We start from the raw sequence: 20473 nt of genomic DNA, 5'->3' as shown, positions 1-20473 counted from the left end.
CTATGTGCGCATGTGAGACTGGGGTATTCTGCTTGTGCACCACCACGCTAAATATTTCAATAAAAACGTGTGTTGCTAATTGTCATGGTTTTATGAATGCATTACATGTGTGTGGTGTTGAATGTGGCCGCGCCGTGCGTCCAGCTCCGCTCAGCCATCCTCTGTGACTGTGACCCGCCCATCCGCCGCCACTGACTGAGCCCGGTCAGGTGTTCGCAGCTCACACACGTAAACTTTACATTTGGATAACTTAATCGGTTTTTCTGTGGAGGAGCAGACAGATTCGAGGCCATGCTCAGGCGGATACTACAGATGGTGAGTTAGCGTGGTCACTAAATCGATCGGGATCGCTTTCGTTTTTGTGAAAGCCAGTGGTTTCCCCCTGGAAGCCACAGGCCTATCCATGTCTGCGTTCGCGACGGGGACGCGTGTTTTGGCACACAACGCGTCACCGGTGGGTGGGGTTTTTATTATTAGCGAACGGGAATCCCGCGATCCCCGCTCCCTCGTCTGGGCGTCGTGAACGAATCAAGCGCTCCTCGAGTTTGGTTGACACAGCTAGCGGATAGATGCTAAAGTAGATCAATTGACGTTTCTTTGGGTAGAGGAGAAGCTTGTGTTTGTGTATATTGCGTGGCTCACGTCTCCACATTCACAACATTAGTCTAGTGGAGGACAGCTCAGCTAGCTAACGCATGTAGGCACTGAAATAGTTTATTTTTAGTTTCCGTTAGCTAGCTATATTACAGAGGTTAATTCATCGGCTTCTCCTCACATGCTAACGTTAGCAACAGACTGTAGTTCAAGTTATGCGTCAGGTGCCACGGAATGAGACACACGTGTTATCAAAAGAGAGTATTGGGATGTTATTGGTTACATGGTTTAATAAACAATCTGCATGACATTAAAGTTACATGTTGGAGAATTGATCAGCTGTTAGCCCAATTGCTAGCTTTTGCTGAGTACTACATTTACCATGATGCATTGCGAACGGCATCGTTGTGTACAAACGGAACTCCTTCATGAGTATTTATTTTGATACATAAAGCCCCCCTGTGGGGTTCAACATCCTGGACACTGCATCACAGTGGTTTTAGGATCAAACAGAAATTAAATTTTCCTCAGAAATACGCGAGTCTTTCGTTCTTTCTTTATCTGGCTGTTGTCCTAAGATCACCAGGATAGTTTTAACATGTCTTTCATGTCATGTGAGAGCTTTACTTTGGCTAAAGCTTATAACTCTGGTGAAGGACAAAGTTTGTAATTAAGACTCGATAACGTCCGAAGTACCAGGTGGTTTGCGCAAACAAGGGTGTTTATGTTCACCATCTTCGCTTGTGTTAGATTATTATTAGATCAAGTTGGATCATTTATTGTTGACATAATATGTTGTTCAGTGCTCTATATTTATGTAAACAAGCACAATACAAGTTTATGACCACTGAAATATTTCTTCCTATTGTTTCTATTTTCCATTTTGCTCAGCATTTGTTTTATTTAAAAGTACCATTGCAGTAATTGAACCTTGTAAACGGGTTGAAGAAAGTCCTCAATAAATATTTACTCTTTTTCCGATTTATGAATGTGGTGAGTTCAGCAAGGGTCAAGGTTATTCCATGTCACAGCCAGTTTTCCAACTCGCTCCTCCTGTCACACATACCACACAAACACACACTTTGACCTCATTCATTCATTCATTCATTCAGACGACCATCAACTCACACAAAGCCTGTTTGTGTAGTTCATCTTTTTGTATATCTGTGCATGAAGACAATGAGCTCAGCCATGTTTTAATGACCATCTCAGCTTCTGAGACAAGAGTGCTAATTTTTCCTCCTGTTCTCAGCCTCTGCTCATGTAGAAAAATACAGAGAGCTTTGAGTCATATAAACTAACCAACTGTCTGCCACATGACCATATATTATAAGTCGAAGGCCAGAGTAATTTGTGAATAAACAGCCTCACCTCAGATGTCCGACAGTGAACTATAGTATTCGTTGTAAAGGTCCCATAATGTTTAACATTCATAAAGAACAACTAGGTCACCAAAATGGACTAAATGGAGAGATATAAAAACCTCTGCAATTTGTAAGTCATAATCCTTGTGAGTAAATGTATTACTGTAACAAGGCAAATACAATATCAATGCCTACTGAAAAGTAACAGAAGTGAAATCAGGTCAAAGATCCAAAATGAAAATATAAATCTAAAGTTGTGAATGTCTTCAGTATTCCAATCCCACTAAAACATTTAAGTTGACGTAACTCGGCTTTAAATCTCTCTTCTCCACAAACGCTGAATTAAATGCACTGCAGGAGGCTTCACAGTATTATCATTGTATCAACTGACGCTGATGTGGCGCAGAGACTTTTTTATTTCCCACCATAAAGCTCAACATTGAGTTCCAGCTACACACAATTACTAGAGAACCGACAAAGCTGCTGTTGTGGAGCCTACAAGTTACTCAGTGTGGACTTCACTCTCGTTTTGTGGCTGACATAAAAGCTCCCTTGCTGTCCCCGTGTTACTTAACAAACAGGTTAGATCTTATCACTTTACCCATTATTTGTTTAAGACCAAGTCACACCCAGTATACTTGTTTTTGAGACATGTAAGGAAGGAGGGCTTTAGTTACCTCCTTTCAATTCTAGGCTTTTCTAAGAAATACGGTATTGTAAACAAAAGCAGGATATATTTTTTAATTTATATACTGTAAATTAGGTGGTTGCAAAAATCAAATAGGACCCATCTTTGTACGGACACTGTGCAAAATTCAGGTTAAGCCTTTGTTTTCTGGTTGCATTGAGCCACATCAGTGCTCATCTGTTTTTCTATGTGCTTTCACTTCTGGATGTTTACTGTTCCAAATAAAATGTTCTTCCTGCAACGTCCCTGAATGACTCAATGCACCATCTTGTGGTGTAATCTTGTACTGCAAGATCCGGTGCAAGTTGAATAACTTGATAATTTTGGATTGAAATATTACATTTAGAACTCTTCCTTAAACTAGTGGCTTTACTAATATTTTTAGTCTAATCAAAAATAATTCAGTTCTTGATGATGATGAAATAACTACCATCAGCTTAGTATGTCTATTCAGAATGTGAAATATTCTATATTTGGTTCCTCTTTTTTTTTTCTCTCAAAGAAATACGACTTGGGTCCTTTTAGGAGATTAAAGCTATTGTTTTTTGAAGTGGCCTTCATGTGTGCATGGCTCCAGCCAATGGTTTCTAATGGTTTCATACAGTCATACTAATCCATTCACTGTCTGCAGACCCCCGGGAAGGGAGGATCCCAGAATGCAGAGTCAGAACAGCCCAGCACCGACCTGAACCACGACCAGACCTCTGAGGTAATATGTTTTTCTCTTAATCGAGGAGTCAGTTATTTTGTCATTTGTATTGCTGTTTTGAAATGTCTTTAAGAATTACAGTGACCCCCCCCTCTCTCTCTCTTTCTGACATGATTCTGTGTGCAGGGCTTCATCTGTCCTCAGTGCATGAAGTCTCACAACTCTGCAGAGGACTTATTCAAACACTACGAGCTGTTCCACGACACAGGAGACCTCCCTGCTCACATGGCTCCGACTCGGTGGGACTGATATCAACAGCGTTTTTAAAGAAACTGAGCATGCCGTGCATGAAGCACAATTCAAACTCTTTTTGCAGTCTTGTGAGTTTGCCTTTCACTGTTTTTTTAGGGAGGACCTTACAATGCTGCGGCAAGAGGTTCAAGACCTTCATACTTCTCTCAAGGTAGAGTCATGTTTCTTAATGCGGCTGGACCAGAGGTGTCCAGATGTGTTTAGCTACAAGCACTTAACCGGGGGGGGGGGGGGGGGGGCTTTCTCCTCACTAGGAGGAAAGATGGTTCTCTGGAGAGCTGAAGAAGGAATTAGACAAAGTCCAGGGACATTTTAAGCAAGTAAGTATTTAAAAACCTGTTTGAACATGATCTTGAATACAAATGAAAGACTGCTCACTTCAGAGCTTACCAGTACTTCATATGGTCCTTCTCCATTCCGCAGCCCGACGGGCAGAGCCCAGACGATTCAGGTGAGCAGCAGTAAATCAAAAGCGCACGTTGAAATGGAAGGCGAAATGTCAGTCACTTATCATGGTTGTATTTTTTTTTTTAAATGTTCAGCCCTGGAAAGGAAGCTGAATGAAGCCGAAACTGAGAAGTTCAACATCAAACAGATGAAAGATCTGTTTGAGCAGAAGGCTGCCCAGCTGGCCACAGAGATAGTAGGTGAGTGCTGGGCCAGGGAACTGGCAAAACATTGTTCTATTCAACTGTCTTAAAAAAACCAAAAAAAAACCAAGTTGTTGTATTTGAGAACACTTTTACCCTCGTTTAAGTTTTCATTGAGCCGTGTTAAAACAACAACGAGACGGCTGTCAAGTTAACATGGCTCATGGACATTTTACACTGGTTTCCTCCAGTCGGCCTCCGTACTGTCGTTGATCGATGTGTCGACTGTGGCTTTTGATGTGGAATAAACCTTTCGACAGACTTGAAGTCCCGTTACGATGAGGAGAGGAGTCTGCGGGAGGCCGCTGACCAGAGGCTCGCGCAGTTGACCGAACATCTGCAGAAAGAAAAGCGGGAGAACGAGAGGCTACAAACGGAACTGGTACTTTTACCTGTAAAGAGCTACAATATATGTGTTACTTTTGTGTCCTTTGAGCAAATGTTGTTCTTTGGAGTTTTAACAGAGCAGCGATTGACACAGTCAAATCACTGTGGTTCCGAACCATACGGTTGATAAATTGTCTGAAGATGTGTGTGATTTGTGAGAACATATTAATTCACCCCAACTTCTCCTCATAGGTCCTAAAACGTTCTGCTCATGTCTCCCATCCACTTCATTGGGATAATTACAGAGCAGACATTGTGAATTGTGAACACCCGCTAAAGCTCATTCATGTCTTATCAACACACCAAACTCGGGTTTGCTTGTGTTTTTGTTGTTGTGTTTTTTGTTACCCACTGTCTGCCTGTATAACACAGTGGCTCTGCTCTGCCCCCTAGCTGCAGCGGCCGGGAGTCGAGGACGTGGAAGTCCTGCAGAAGGAGCTGGTGCAGGTGCAGACGCTGATGGACCAAATGACCCGCGAGAGAGAGGAGGAGTCCGAACGCCTCAAAAACCAGTATGAACAGCTCCAGGCTGACTACACTACCTCAGAGGTCAGAAGGCCAAAGACACCCCTGATGTGCTGCAGTATAATCTCTCGCTTTTTCACCTTGTACTTTTACCAAGTGGGACTTTATGAGCTTCAGCGTGGTGCACCTTCCTAACATATGTAGATCTGAACATCCGGGCGAAATTGAGGTGAATTCTAAATCCCTAAATGACAAATAGTGGTGCTGCGTTTTCTGTTTGCACAGGATCCTTAACAGAAGCTATCTACTATTCACAGAGGGATTACAAACAACATTTGCAGACATTGCGTCTCATGTTATTGCCAGAAATTGTAAAAGAAATTGATGGCATTAATGAGTCATTTCCTCCCAATTTGACTGGCGTCGCATTGTACTTTCTACCACAGCACCGGTGCAGCAGGTGAAGATCCACAACCGACTCGAGAAAGAGTTTCTATAAGCATTTTAAATGTTCACTTGAAAGAGCGACTCAAATGCCTTGTTTGTAGTTCAAGAACTGGACAGGTTCTGGACATTCCAATCACAAACTTGCTCCTGTAAAGAGATCACCACTAACATTACAAGGGTCACCGTCACAAAATCGAAAGGGAATCTTTTCGAGTGTCAGATTGAGGATGTGATGTTGACATGCAAAGACAGGATTCCCGAAGAACCTGATGCATAAATTGGATTGACTGGGATACATGTACACACACTGTTTGTCAATGTCTACACACTGCATTCTGAGAAATTCAAGTGTTTGATGTTGAATATTGTTTTCTTTATTTGTTACGGTTCAGCTTTCCTTCAGCCTTTGTGTGTTCTGTTAAATTACCTTTTTTCTTTTTTTTTCCTCCACATGTTAAAATTCAGAAATGGCTCTAACGTTGTTCTATACAACAGCCCTTGTGTAGTTCTAGTTATATCACACCATATGGGTTTTTTTTTACCCGATTTAGTAATTAATCAACAGTTGATGAATAATTCAGCGTTATATACTTTTTTTTTGGTAATCTGCAAAGTTGAGAAGTATTTATAGCTTTTCATCAGTCATCTCCAGGCCCTGAAGCCTTTAACTGTGAATTGAACAGATTCAGATTTTTCCACAGTGAGGAGCCACATTCTGAGTTTATATGAATATGTTGGTTTTTGGAGGGGGTTGCATAATAGTGATGTTCCAATTCTGTGGTTCTCAGGGTTTTCAGAAACAGTTATTTTAGTCTAAATTGTAAGTTTTACTGTCCAAGCCGCAGTCAACGTCTCCTGAAAGTACCACATTCAGGTGTTGGTATTGTTTGTCTGCCCACAGAGAAACAAACGTGAGCCTGGGTTTCATACAGCATTACACAATAAGTGACATAGAGATGAATACAGTAATTTCCGGACTACAAGCCGCTACTTTTTTCACATGCTTTGAACACTGCGCCTTATACAATGACGTGGCTAATTCATGGATGTTGCACTTTGTGGCTGAGAAATCTTTCTCCTCAGAATCACAATCGGCAAATATCTGATAAAATACTTTATCAACAGAGATAAAAACCCCTCGGTGATTGTGTATTTCTCTCTCCAACTCAGGTTGGCAGACACAGCGCTGTGTGCAGGAATTTCCAGCACTTAGAAAGACATATTTGCGGCAATTTATGAAAATATGAGCAATCCCTGTGTTCCTGCAGTGAAATTCCTGCTCTGTTACAACGTGGACACCTGCTGCCTGTAGTCAAATGTGGCCTATATATGTACTTTTCTTTTTTCCTTCTTAAATTTTGCGGGTGCGGCTTATATTCGAGTGCGCTCAATAGTCCGGAAAATACGGTACATCTGTTTTCCTCTCAGCTCAGCAGCTTTGTGTTGCAGTCTCCCCACTTGCTGTTGTTTCATTACTTGTCTTTGTCCTTGTGTCTCTTTGCCTTCTTCTGCTCCTCACACACTGTATCTTCCCGCAACACTCACAAAACTCAAGATTCGTAAACTGGAGGTAAAGCACATCGTTTAAAGTCGGCCCCAAATTTGGCTTCATCTTTTGGACTCTTGTTATGTTTCTTAAGGTTGATAAATTTTTTTCTTTACCCGTATTTAAACAGAATTTTTGCTTCTTTTCAATTTGTTTTCTTTCTCTTTGTGCACGTGAAGCGTGGTCGTTACTAACCTGCTTTCTTCAGTTTCATTTTGTGTCGGTCTTCCACAGTGCTTCTTCAGAGTTTGAAATGATACTAAACGGATTTCTATATCATCCTTAACTGTGTGTGTGTGTGTGTGTGTGTGTGTGTGTGTGTGTGTGTGTGTGTGTGTGTGTGTGTGTGTGTGTGTGTGTGTGTGTGTGTGTGTGTGTGTGTGTGTCGGATTGCAGATGACCATATCCCAACTAAAAGCAGAGCTGGAGAAGGGTCCACAGGAAGCAGCCGTCTACACACAACAGATCCACCAGCTGCAGAGTAATCTGAATAATCTGCAGCAGCAAAGTCAGGTAATGCGGGCCAGAGCCGGAACAAGCGCGGCGATCACGGCCCTGCGACACTGTCCAATTCTGGACAAATGACCGCGGCCACAAATATTCCTGCCGTGACATGTGTTGCTCAGTGAGAATGTGTAGGATTTACGTTTACTACAGTGGTGCGTTAACGAGCCTCGCCAGCTGCGCTCTCGAGCGCCGAACACGCCGTCTCCGTTTCTGTAAACTCTCCTCTGTTGCTCAGCATCGGGTCCCATCACAATACCCCGCTGTCACCAGCCGTCTCTGGCAACGGAGACATGTTGACAAAAAATAAATAAATAAATACACGCAGCACTATTATTAAACCAGCGGGGGTGATGGCTGCACTGCCAGCTCTTGTCACTGTGGGTGAAATACAATCACAGGTAATGGCAACGATGCAATGAGAACTGTGGAACGCGGCTCAAGATCAAAACTCCCACATCAGGCACACAAAAGGCTCTCCAAGCTCAGTAGGTTTTTTTTTTGTGTGAGAGAAGGATTATGGATGTAGATTTGTGATGTGATGCCTGGACCCTGTTGGTCTCCTCACAGCATGACTCCATGAGACCCGATGCATAAACGTATCTCACAGGAATAGAAGTGAAAGAGCGTGCGTACAATCGACAGTGATTTCTTTGGTCTGGAACTCTGGATTCAACGAGAGGAGGCACGTGATTCATTGACAATAACACAGAAAATGAAGGACAACAAAGGAAAACGAGGAACGAATCAGGAGGGGACAAATGTAAAGGGTCCAGAGAGGGTCGTGACAGGATCCCATCAGCTGCTGTGGTGGCCTGCAGAGGTTTATTGGATGTCATGAAGTCCAGTTACCCCTGCCACACTCCCTTGTTAGCAGCACGCTCCCCTATTAACAACATTTTCTTCTTTATCACCCTGTTGCCAAGTTTATTACGAGAGCATGCATAAGGACAAGCTCTGTACGGTCCTGTGTTGTAAACCCTCTAAAGATGGTGTACCACTGGTTATTTCAGGCTCTTGACAGGCCACTGTTTTTTCCGTTGCTTATATTTGCAGGGTGTTATGGTTTGGGGCTTTTTTCAGCTTCTGTCATACTGCCACTGTTGTATATTACCAGTTTGAATCACTTATCATATGAGTTTGTATTATATTACAAGAGACATGAAGATATTTTGTGTTATCTATGAATATTTTAACCTCAGTCATTCTCCAAAAGTCTTGACAATACATTAGTTCTGACTTTTTTCCCCCCTTTTCCTTCGCAGAGCCTGTCTGAAAAGCTTGCGCGTAAGGAGAAGGAATATCAAGTGCTGGAGGAGGAGCTCGGTGTGGAGAAAACAGCCAAGAAGGAAGTTCAGGATAGCCTGAGGGAGAAGGATTCGGAGGTCCAAGAGCTCCAGGCTCGGGCTGCAGGAGCTGAGGCCTCCCTGCAGAAGGCCCAGGTGGAGCTTCGAGAGAGGACTGAGGAAGTGGTGAAGTTCAAGAAAGAGATTGCAGATCTGGAGGTGAAGCACGCGGAGCTGAAGGTCGAGAGGAAACAGTTGGAACAACAGAGGGAAGAACGAGAAAGTCAAGGTGCTCAGCAGCAGACTGAGATCAGTCAGGTGAGTAGCGTTGATGGAAGAGTCTCAAGACGACTGTCTGCAACTAATAGAAGAAGAAAACCTAATGGGAATGAATATTAAAAGTAGATGAATGGGGGGCAGAAAAGCAGCGGAATTATTATTCTTGCTTCTGAATTCGACAGGAGGATTTATTTTACACTTTGTTTAGATATGAGGACAGTGGTGATGTCAGTTTTTCAGGCTGATTCATTTTCACCAGACCATTCAGAGAATCACCAAGATCATTGAAAGATAAAAGAAATCCTGGAGTCGATTAGATTTTTACACCTTTCACTGTATGGTAAAGTGGCACTGCGCTTATATGCTGTTGTTGGTTTGTCCAGTAGAGAAATAAGTCCATAGAAGACAATAACTTAAAGTCATACAATAGCTTCTTTTTTTCCCCCATCAAATTAATTTAGGAAATGAGATTTAAGTTTATGTAGCTAAAGAAAAGCATCACGTTTTACAAAAACAAATTGAGAAAGGTTATCCGGTTGTCTCTAAGAGTTGATTGTAGCCTGAGTTGATCAAAATCGTCTTTGCCTCTCTCAGCTGCACACCAAACTGCTCGAGGCAGAGAGGCAGCTCGGTGAGGTGCAAGGTCGACTGAAAGAACAGAGGCAGCTGTCGGGGGAGAAACTGAAGGACCGTGAGCAGCAAGCAGCTGACCTGCAGCTCAAACTCTCCCGTGCAGAAGAACAGGTACAAGCACCCGCAACTTTAATGCACATTTCAGGGTAATAGAAACAATGTGTATACGATTTGACTAGAAGTCAGCGGCAGAGAGATGATGAACAAGAAATAAATGGTAAAATAAAAGGATAAATAAGTCATTCAAATGTGTTTTTTTTTAATCTTGGTAGAAAGGGGGAAGGCAAAGTTAAACAATTATAATGCGTCTGTGCTTTGCTTCAGTTGAAGGAAGGTGCCAGTAAGACCACTGACCTGCAGCACCAGCTGGAAAAAGCAAAGCAACAACATCAGGAGCTGCAGGCGCTGCAGCAAAACACCAACGGCAAACTCCGTGAAGCACAGGTACTCCTCACAACGCTGACCTTAATGATGAGCCGGGAGAGCGTGACTGCTCCAAGGCAGTAGTTTTGAAACGCACGCAGTTATTTAACGGAACGTTTTTTTGATGAGTCGACACGAACGCTGCGCTGAATCTTGTCGTTTCGTGCTGCAGAACGACTTGGAGCAGGTGTTGCGTCAGATCGGGGACAAAGATCAGAAGATCCAGAACCTGGAAGCTCTGCTGCAGAAGAGCAAGGATATTGTGAGCCAGCTGGAAACGGAAAGAGAGGACTTGTGCGCCAAAATCCAGGCCGGAGAGGGTGAAACTGCAGTCCTTAACCAGCTGAAAGAGAAAAACCACACACTCCAAGAACAGGTGGACACAAACACTTTCATACTCCTAGAAGAATGTGTGGGGAAACATTAGTTGCGCATCACAGTGTTGTCGCTTGAGCTTATGACCTTTTTTTTTTTTTTTTTTTAATTTTCTGCTAGGTGACACAGTTGACAGACAAGTTAAAGAACCAATCAGAGAGCAACAAGCAAGCTCAAGATAACCTACACAAGCAGGTCCAGGAGCAGAAGACGCTGCTCCGCTCAGCCCAGGACAGAGCTCACACCCTGGAGACCTCAGTCACTGAACTCACCGCCCAACTCACTGACAGCAAGGAAAAAGTGTCACAGCTGGACGCCCAGGTACAACTCAAATTCGCTATATCTGTGTAGAGGCTTGATGCAGTGGTGCCTTAGATACTGTTACATAGACTGTGGTGGAAAGCCTGATTAAACAGGTGGTTTTGTTTTTTTTTCTTTATGGATATACACGCAAATATACATACACACACAGATTTACATACATGGATACATGTAGGGTGGGCAGGACAAATGAAGGGAAAATGAAAATAAAAACCCCACATAGAATCAAAATAAAACATACAAAATAGAAATAAAGAAAAATAATCAGACTAAATGAATATAGTAAAAAAACATTTTTTTTAATATAAATTAAATAATACTAAAAGAATTAAGTGACAGTGTAACAAGCTAACATTGAACGGATTGGGAGATACATAGTTTGGAAGTAACCAATACCTTCCTTATTTCAAAGTATCTATAAAAATCTGACTTTCCACGATGTTCTTTCTTTAATGTTTCAAATTCTTTGAATTGGCCATTTTTTGGAAATGAATGAAATGTTGTTAGTCCTTTTGTGACCCAGGATTTAAATTTATAGTCCAGTTTTCTGGGTTTAAACTCAGGATCAATGCGATTATCTGTAGTATTTTATTCAGATTTTTCCTTAATAATATTCCAAATTCTTAGTTGACTTTTGATACATAGGTTGTGTATTTTTTTCCAATTATTGGTCCGAGTTTCTTATAAGCTAAGAGAGCACTAATTGGAGCTTCCGTTACTAAAGCTAATTCAAGCCCTTTCCCTCTAGAATGAAATTTGGGATTGCATACATTAAATATGTTTTTAATCTTAGCAGCATAATAGTAATTTATCAAAATGAGGTAATGCCATTCCTCCTTTTTTCCTTTGAAAGTTGTTAGGTCTTCAATTTTATTCTAGGATTTTTTTGCCCTGCCAGATAAGCCTCAATATAATTTTGTTTAATTCCGAAAACGTAAAGGTAGTTCTTTGTCAATTTTCTTCAGATGAAAGCAAAGACGGAGCTGCTGCTCTCTGCAGAGGCGGCCAAAGCTGCACAAAAGGCCAACTTGGAGAACAACCTGGAGACGGCTCAGCATGCACTGCAGGACAAGCAGCAGGTTAGTGTCATCCTCGTCCCCAAACCATGCTCAGTTTTCTTGGTACTTACTCAGTGTGTTCCCTTCTTTACTTTCGAACGCAGGAGCTGAGTAAGATTCAGAAGAAACTGGAAGAAGAAGCACAACGGCTGAAGGAGAGGCAGGAGCAGTGCACTCAGCTCGAGACCAGTCTGAAGGAATGCAAAGAGAAACTTCTGGCTTCAGAGCAGCGCGTGGAGCAGCTGGAAGGGTCCAGTAAGGTTTGTGTCGAGCAACGGATTGACTGAAATACCATTTTCACATTAAAACTGAGCCATTAAGCTCAGAAACGTGTCGGGGAGTCTCACCCATCGGCATTTCTTAATATTGTCATCAACCCTGGCCAACCCTGGGGGTGTTGGGATTAGTGGGGGTTTCAGGACAGTGTGAAAACAACTCCCGTCAGTATAGGTCTGTGCGGTTTCTGTTGTCACAACTCTATGTTGCTGTGTTTTATGAAGTGTATTTGGTTTTTAATCTGACAGAAACTGGAGTCCCGGGTCGAGGAGGTGCAGACCACTCGGGACAAATTACAGCAGGAAGTGCAGAAACTGCAGAAAGAGAGTTCAGAGGTTAAAAAGAAAGCAAAGGAGCTACAGCGCTCACTGGAAACTGAGAAGACAGGGTGAGAAAAAATTACGCCAAAGTTTTAGCGTTGATCCACAAGGTTACGAACCATCAATATACATATTTTCTATTGAATACAAGCATCTGCCGAATTTTTGTTTGCAAGTTTGCTCCATCATATTTAGTTGAATAATGGATAACAAATTGTGCATGTTCTTTTTTTTTTTTTTTATCTGGTAGAGCTTCAAATCTTCAAGAGGAGTTAAAGAAAAAGACATCTGCTTTGACTGATGTGCAGCAGCAGCTGGTCTGCTGTGAGCAGGAGATTGCTGCTCTGAAGGTGAACCTGGACAAGGTGACGCAGGAGGGAAAGGCTCGGCATGCAGAGCTGGAGAAGAGAGCTCAGAGTCTGGCTGCAGACCTACAGAAAGCCCAACAGGACAAGGAGGCTCAGAAGAAGGAGCTCGTGTCGGGTCAGGAGAGCTTAGGAAAGGCTAACAAGGCACTGAAAGAAAGTCGGGGTCAGCTGGAGGCTGAGAGGAAGAACCATAAATCTGCTATGGAAGAGAAGGTAGGCTCGGCGTCCGGCAGCCTGTGTGGATTCCTACTCAGATGACTCGTGCAATGTTATTTCTGTTTGTCTACCTTAATTCTGAGGAAGGGAAATAAATAACCACGTTTATACAGCTTGTCACTCACAATGTTATAATCTGTCCTCATTCCAGGACAGGTCCAACGACAAGGCAAAACAAGAGCTTCTCAAAAACAACGAGGCCATCGCTAAGGCAATGAAGGAGTCTAAAGAGCAGCTGGAGCAGATGAAAGCGGTGAGATTATAAAAAAAAAAAAGAGAGAGATATAAAGATATAAACTGCATCTGTGTTATAACCTAATAATCTGTTGTGCATGTCATAATTTTAGATGGAAAAAAAGTTGAGAGAGCAGCTGACATCATTGGAGCAGCAGCACTCAAAGACTCAGGGGACACTAAAGGAAAAGGAGGGCGAGTTGGAGAAGCTGCAGGCACAACTCAAGACAACCCAGGGGTCCTTGCAAGACGAAGTTAAGAAACTGAAGGGTCAACTGAAAGAACTCCAGGAAGCAGGTGTCAAGAAAGTAAGTATTTTTTCCAAATAAGACTTTTTGTTTTTAATATATATATTGCTTTTAAATGTTTTTCCTATGGGGCTGAATATAAAGTGTTCATATGTAATCATGGAGTTGTGTTTGCGTCTTGTCTAGGACAAAGAGGAGAGTAAGTTGAGGACTCAGGTGTCAGAGCTCGGCCAGGAGCTGTCCTCGGAGAAGAGCCACAAGGCCGAGCTGCAGAAGTCAGTGGAGCAAAGTCAGGAGAATCTCGCCAAGCTTCAGTCTGAGCTCTACGGCAAAGAGTCCGAGGTTTCTGCTCTGCGTCAAGACCTCAAGGTATTATAATGCAGGACAAACTGGAAGAATACTGACTGATGTTTGTGGTCATGGATTGTAATACAGATCGAAACTGAACGTCTTGTATTGTTGGAAAAAAAAAAAAAAAACTGTTCCTCACCTACCGTTCCCCTACTTAAATCACTATTAATGTAGTATTCAAACATTTCTAAGTTTTAGATGCTACTTTTTTTCCTCCTGCAGGCCTCAGAGGACAAACTGAGTGCGGCCCAGGAGGAGCTGTCTGCTAACCGAACCCATCAGACCAGTTTAGAGGCTCAGATCCAGGAACTGAAGTCGTCCCGCGGTTCTTTGGAGCAGGAGCTCGCTAAACGGGACCAGAAGCTCCAGCAGCAGGAGCAAAGTTTGAAGGAGCTGCAGAATCAGCAGGTTCGACAAACTACTAACACTCCTAAACAGCCACAGTTATGTGGCGTGCTCTCAATGCGTTTATGGATCGTGAACCGTGTCTGTTCATTCAGGGTAAAGTTAAGGAGGAACTGGAGAAGGAGAGAAACAAGCTGCAAGAAGTGAACAAAGCCAAGGGTGTCCTGGAAAAGAGCAACACCAAAGTGATTTCTGAGTTAAAGACACTGGGAGAGAAGAGCGAGAAGGTTGGTATCGCTTCGATACAAGCAGTAAATTTGTCTTTGATATACCTGATTTTCTATTATGAAGGGTTGTACGACAGAAGGCCTGTACAGTAGACATGAGCCCTTCTGGCTGACACGTCCCGTCTCCCATGTGTCTCATTTGTCTTATATAAACAGCTTAACTGGGGAATACGGCAGGGCCACATTCTTGAAAGTCATGAGAGAGCATGCTTGAGTCGACATGCAGACATAAGCCTGAATTTTTCAAGTTCTTCAAAGCTGTCTGAAACGGTTTTTTGAAGCCCTTTTAGTACGACAGCTTATGAAGCCTTTTGGCATTTTAACTCATCACGTGATATCTTTCTTGGACTCGTTGCTCCTTTTGTAAGCCTCTACAAGTGCCTTGAAGCAACTCATTATTTTGTAAGTGATATATTTGTTGCATTTCAGGAGCTGGGTGAGTTGCAAGAAGCCAAACAGCTCTTGATACAACAGAAACTGGGGCTGCAGAGTCAGGTGGAGGCAGCGCAGGGTGCCCTCAAGAAGGAACAGAAGGAGCACCAGGCCACCAAAGACGGCAGGATCCAGAGAGAGGAGCAGCTCTGTAACCAAACCAAGGAGGTGCAGGAACAACTGGTAGGTTTATTTACCAAGTCCCAACAATTAACTGAGGCTGACTCAATGGCACGCACTTGACTCTCTGGCCACTTGGACAATGCTCCCTCACAAAGGCGGCGGAGAAACGAGCCAGAGAAGAGCAGGTGAAGCGTGGGGAGGAGGCCGGGACGAAACTGGCCGTTCAGGTGACGGCTCTCAACGAGAATGTGGCCACGTTGAAGAGGGAGTGGCAGGGCAGCCAACGGCGAGTCGGGGAGCTGGAGAAACAGACGGACGAGCTGAGAGGGGAGATCGCGGTGCTGGAGGCCACCGTCCAGAACAACCAGGACGAGCGACGGGCTCTCTTGGAAAGGTCAGTCCACACTGCTTTCTTTTTGGTTTTTTTAATGCACCGTCAGATTTCACGGCTTTTAGAATGGGCTTAAAAGGTACAACTCCCTGCATCAGCTTGAGGAAAGATAATCTTATTAAGATCTATTTTTCTCCACCTTCATGTAAATTACGTGAGTCAGTGCAGATTGTTTATTTGAAGCAACCCGCCCACCGGATAGTTCATAAAATCCCAGAAGAAGCACAAAAGTCTCAGCCTCGTAAGTGTAAAGAGAAACTTAGACAAACCTAGTTTCACTATCAACTCCTCTTCAAAACTAATTTCAGATTGTTTTTAGTGAAGATTAGCTTTTTTCTAAAACAAAAGCATTTGAAGTCCTTATTTATGGGCATTTCTTCTTCTTTTTTTTTTTGTTGTTGGTGCGAATCAAGAAGTAACTTCAAACTGAGCTGTTTGTGACCCTTGAACTTAAATGAGTGACGCCGTGATATAAAGACGACCTCACCAAGATGCAAATATGTTTGACATAGACTTATGACGATATTTCATAAGAGCTGCTCGATGGAGTCTCGCAGTCAAGATGATCCTGGACACTTTGTCTGTGAAGGTCTGTATGTTCCTCCTCCCAGATCATTAACTCGCTTCCTTCTTGACCGTGTGTCTCTGTTGACCCTGTGTTGAGCAGACGACCCGTCCAGAATGCAGCCTGGATCTACGGTCCAGTTCACCAACTTTTACTTGGCTGAGCTGATTTGACCATCAGGATATTTGAAAAAAAAAATAATACAATTAAGCCGTGGTGAATGAAATTAGTTTAAGTCACTGATTAATAAGTTAGAGTACCTATTTTTAAAATGTCTTCGTTTCACTATCATCTTGAGCAGCATTGCTTCGGGGACCTCAAACTAACTCCTTTACTGTATTAATTTTTAAAAGAATTTAATTTCACACTGCATAACAAATTGTGATTAAATGTGAAATCTATTATATATTAGATGGCCGGTAAAAGCAGCTGCATGTGCCACTGCAGCATCGCTGCAAAAGACAGAAAGAAAAAAAAACCCAAAACGTGTCTTTTGGGATGTAAAGAGCAAAAAAAAACAACAACAACACAAATGAAGGACACTGCTGATCCTCAGCATGTAGTTTAATATGAACTGGTTCTTTGGCGTCGACAGTGACTCATCATGTCTGTCTCCGCTCCACCAGACACTGTTGGACATGAGACATTGCCACCATGTGGCCATTCATGGCCCAAATCAGGTTAAAACAATAGAACATCCCAGCCGCATTGAGTCAGGGGGGCTTTGTTTATATTCTGAAGGTAGAGACACTTCGTTTCTGAAGTCTGAAGGGCGAAATGCTGCTGACACACATCTGTGTTAAGCCCTGTTCACATACCGCAGCTGCCAGAGCGACGCCTGTCCCCACAGGACTGATCTGTTCCTGCTTTTAGATTCTCCTGTCGTGACACCGACCAGCTCAGGCCCGCCAATCAATGAATATTGCAGCAGAAGATGTAACCTAAATGCATTTCAAGTGCCGATTACCAAATCTGTTATACAACCATGTGGAGGTGGGAAGAAATTCTCCTCTGTTGTAAATTCTTTTGACTAAAAATCCCAACTCACAGATTCCTCGTTTAACATCTTAATAACCGCGTCCGGTTTCTATTGACGATGGAGATTACCCGTTCTCTCAGTTGAAAGCTCATGTTTGGGTGTGTTGGCCACATACACACTCACAGATCAGCGGGGTACTGTTGTGTTCCAGGTGTGTGAAAGGCGAAGGGGAGATGGAGAAACTGCAGACCAAGGTGGTGGAGCTCAGGAGGAAGCTGGACGACACGACAGCAGCCATGCAGGAGCTGGGCAGAGAGAACCAGTCGCTTCAGGTCCGAGCGTCTCCCAGTTGTAGGATTGAAACGAATGCTTTTTGTATGCTTTAATGCAGGTTTTAGTCTGTTACTACATGGTAATAACACCTCCTTGTGGCACATTGGGTTAAGTCTTGACCTTCAGTGTGGGATTGCCAGGTTGAAATCCCAGTGACATGAAAACGATCAAATTCTAATAACGCAAGGCTGTTCAAATTTACTACTACGTGCTTGTATATGTGAATATTTATTTAATTTATGGAAAATTACCTGGCTTTCTTCATTTTTTCCCCCCCTTTTTCTCTGCTGTGAATTGCCTGCAGATCAAGCAGTCCCAAAGTCTGACCAGAAAGTGGACCGAGGATAACGAGGTGCAGAACTGCATGGCTTGTGGGAAAGGCTTCACCGTCACCGTCAGGAAGGTGAGTGTAAAGCTGCACTAACAAGCCAGTATCTCCTTTAGCGTTTGTGCGTGTCACTCAATTCCTGCCGGTCTCCTTCCCGGTCTGCTCAGCACCACTGCCGACACTGTGGAAACATCTTCTGCGGCGAGTGTTCGTCGAGGAACGCTTTCACGCCATCGTCGAAAAAGCCCGTCCGGGTGTGTGAGACATGTTTTGAGGAGCTTCAAGGCTGATCACGCCCCCCCACCCGCCCCCGCCTTACATCCCTAACACCCCCTAACTCCCTCCCCTGACCCCCCACCCCTTTCTATTTCCAGCGGGCAGAACAAGGCATGTCTTTGTCATTTTTTCTATGTGCACTATAAAGGACAAACCCAGTGCAAAGACTCCCACCTGTGCGTGTGAGACCTGTGGCTCTGGTGCGAAGGGAAAACAAACGATAGAAGGGATCTACTGCGGCGACACCAGAGTCCAATGATGGTGGGATGAAGTGGGATCGGTTGGGATTGTCTGTATCTGTATTTGTGCCTTTGCTACTCCTGTGGACTGCCAGAGAGTGGAGACGGTGAACATCAAACACCACCCATCTCTTCACAACTACAATCCATTCACCAGTCAAGTCTGTGTCGGGCGTCGTCGGTGGTCGTAAAGGTTTTTGCAATGTGACACTGAGAGAGTGACTATTGCAACAGTGATGTTGGAAGGAAATTCTGCCCTACAAAGGTGAATACAAGTAACTTCCCCCCCCCCTATTGTTTATCTAACATCTAGATAATATTGTAACAAGGTAACACATCTATTTTCAGAGCAAGGATGTTGGGAGTGCACAAACTGCATTTAATATGTGTGAGGCAGACTTTCAATATGGGTTGAATGACTTTCAATCCTGTATTTTGCATCAAATTTTGCTTATTGTCGTACTTATGTGTATTTGCAGGATTTCCATCTATCTATTCAGAGATGATATAAAAATTTGGCAACAGTGGAATTTTTTTTCATTCACATACCGGTACAATAAAGTAAAAAAAAAAATAATGGGTTCACACGGAATATATTTTTAGATTTTGTCCTTTATTTGCTTCACTTAATCATGAAAGACATTTTTTTTTTTTTTTTACCATCATTGTTTTGTGGCATGGTTTCAACAATTGCCTAAAACTTTTGCACAGAGCTGTCAGTTCCGAGCTCAGTATTGTTTGTGGTCTTGCTGCACCGGGTGACATCAGCATCATGTTCTGGGATTATAAATGGAATCTATAAATGTGAATTGAGAAAACTTATTTCATTCGATACCGAGGTGAACCAGTGTGGATCAGTTCCTATATGTTTCCTTTGTGGCGGCAGAGTGTTTATGATTTGGAAGAAATTGATGTCTTCAGCCTATTTCATGACCAAAGAATGTCTGCAGCAGGAAAACAGCCGAGGTGAAAGCCCTGAGTTTGTCAAGATTTCAGTATTTTCGAGAAGTATTTCAGTTTCAAATCACCCGGTCTCCACATTTGAATCTTGAATACAGCCTGTAACGCGATCAGTGACACTTTTTATGTACAGCCAGTTCCTTTTCTCATTTTGTTTTGTTTTTTGTTTTTTTTCTTCCTGTGCCACGTTTTCTGTGTGTTGTTTTCTAAGGATTGTGGTGCTTTCTGCAGACTCATAATGCAGTCATTGGAGGTGCCTGCATATTTTCTTTATAGTTTGTTTTGGGTTTGTTTTTTTTATTTCTTGCTGCTCGTCTCCACTTGGCAGTACTGACTTCTGTGTGTGTGTGTGTGTGTGTGTGTGTGTGTGTGTGTGTGTGTGTGTGTGTGTGTGTGTGTGTGTGTGTGTGTGTGTGTGTGTGTGTGTGTGTGTGTGTGTGTGTGTGTGTGTGTGTGTGTGTGTGTGTGTGTGCGTGCGCGCGCACGTGTGCTTCAAAGCAATAACTGTGGCTGTGTGTGAAGTTGCTGTAACAGCGTGTGTGTCTGTGTGTGTGGTGTGTAGGCCTGCTGTACGTTGACTTGCTGTAGGACTGTTTGCTGCTCTGAACCTCAGTATCTCTCTGGCACGGGGTTCTGGGACTTCGCTGCTGCCTTCAGGTGCAGCGGTTACTGTCGGTTCTCTTGTCCAACTCGTCTGCAGCTGAGAACACTGTTAACTTCATTCCCGTGTTTGTTTAATTTATAATGGACGACGGATACCAGTAAGATCTCGTGTGCAATTGTCTGTAGACCGGAGCAGGTGGTGACACTGTATGCCAGGCAGTTTTTCTCTAAATAGCGGCTTGTTTTGAGGCTTACTGAAATTAGCTCTTTCTGCTCATGCGCTCAATTACTAAAGAATGTCCATCTCAGTTGCGATCTCTTTAAAAACATCTGTCTCTCTCTTTTTGCATTGGTTTTGTTCTGTCTACCTCAGATTGGCACAGGAAAAGAGCACTATTTCGTAAAGATAGACATCACAAATACTGCATCTTCGCCTGAAGGATTTTGGACTGATCTATCGTGTTGTACAGTCCCCAGAATCTAGAGAGATGATTTGCACCTTATTCTATTCTGGGCTCGTCAGTATGAGAACCCAGCCACAAAGCATAGGACCACCAACTTTATACAGGCTTCAGCATTTCTAGCCCCGATGTACTTAATTGCTCATTAATACAAAGG

General features: G+C 43.2%; 1 protein-coding gene across 1 annotated transcript; it reads left to right on the top strand.

Annotated features, from left to right (window-relative positions):
- Positions 1 to 183: 183 nt before the first annotated feature.
- On the top strand, positions 184 to 18884 carry eea1 (early endosome antigen 1). The gene is made up of 29 exons (XM_080504434.1): positions 184 to 315; positions 3278 to 3355; positions 3482 to 3594; positions 3704 to 3758; positions 3862 to 3927; positions 4031 to 4058; positions 4150 to 4254; positions 4518 to 4639; positions 5038 to 5193; positions 7499 to 7615; positions 8872 to 9210; positions 9766 to 9915; positions 10129 to 10248; positions 10400 to 10603; positions 10723 to 10923; positions 11889 to 12002; positions 12086 to 12241; positions 12506 to 12645; positions 12828 to 13158; positions 13313 to 13414; positions 13509 to 13703; positions 13830 to 14012; positions 14217 to 14402; positions 14495 to 14626; positions 15056 to 15241; positions 15337 to 15575; positions 17328 to 17448; positions 17754 to 17852; positions 17945 to 18884. The coding sequence occupies exons 1-29, from the start codon at positions 292 to 294 to the stop codon at positions 18065 to 18067; spliced, it is 4185 nt and encodes a 1394-aa protein (XP_080360560.1). The 5' UTR covers positions 184 to 291; the 3' UTR covers positions 18068 to 18884.
- The last annotated feature ends 1589 nt before the right edge of the window (positions 18885 to 20473 follow it).

Source organism: Blennius ocellaris (genome assembly GCF_963422515.1).
Source record: "Blennius ocellaris genome assembly, chromosome: 11".
Taxonomy (NCBI): domain Eukaryota; kingdom Metazoa; phylum Chordata; class Actinopteri; order Blenniiformes; family Blenniidae; genus Blennius; species Blennius ocellaris.
Note: the sequence above shows the minus strand (reverse complement) of the source record. Positions and strands in the feature narration are given on the sequence as shown.

What these genes read in the sequence shown, in the direction of transcription:
- eea1 (XM_080504434.1), top strand. Translation starts at nt 292, where the DNA reads ATGCTCAGGCGGATACTACAGATG. An exon ending in GCAAACTCCGTGAAGCACAG is followed by an intron (nt 10,249 to 10,399) that starts GTACTCCTCACA and finishes TTCGTGCTGCAG; the next exon opens with AACGACTTGGAGCAGGTGTT. An exon ending in TGGGAGAGAAGAGCGAGAAG is followed by an intron (nt 14,627 to 15,055) that starts GTTGGTATCGCT and finishes GTTGCATTTCAG; the next exon opens with GAGCTGGGTGAGTTGCAAGA.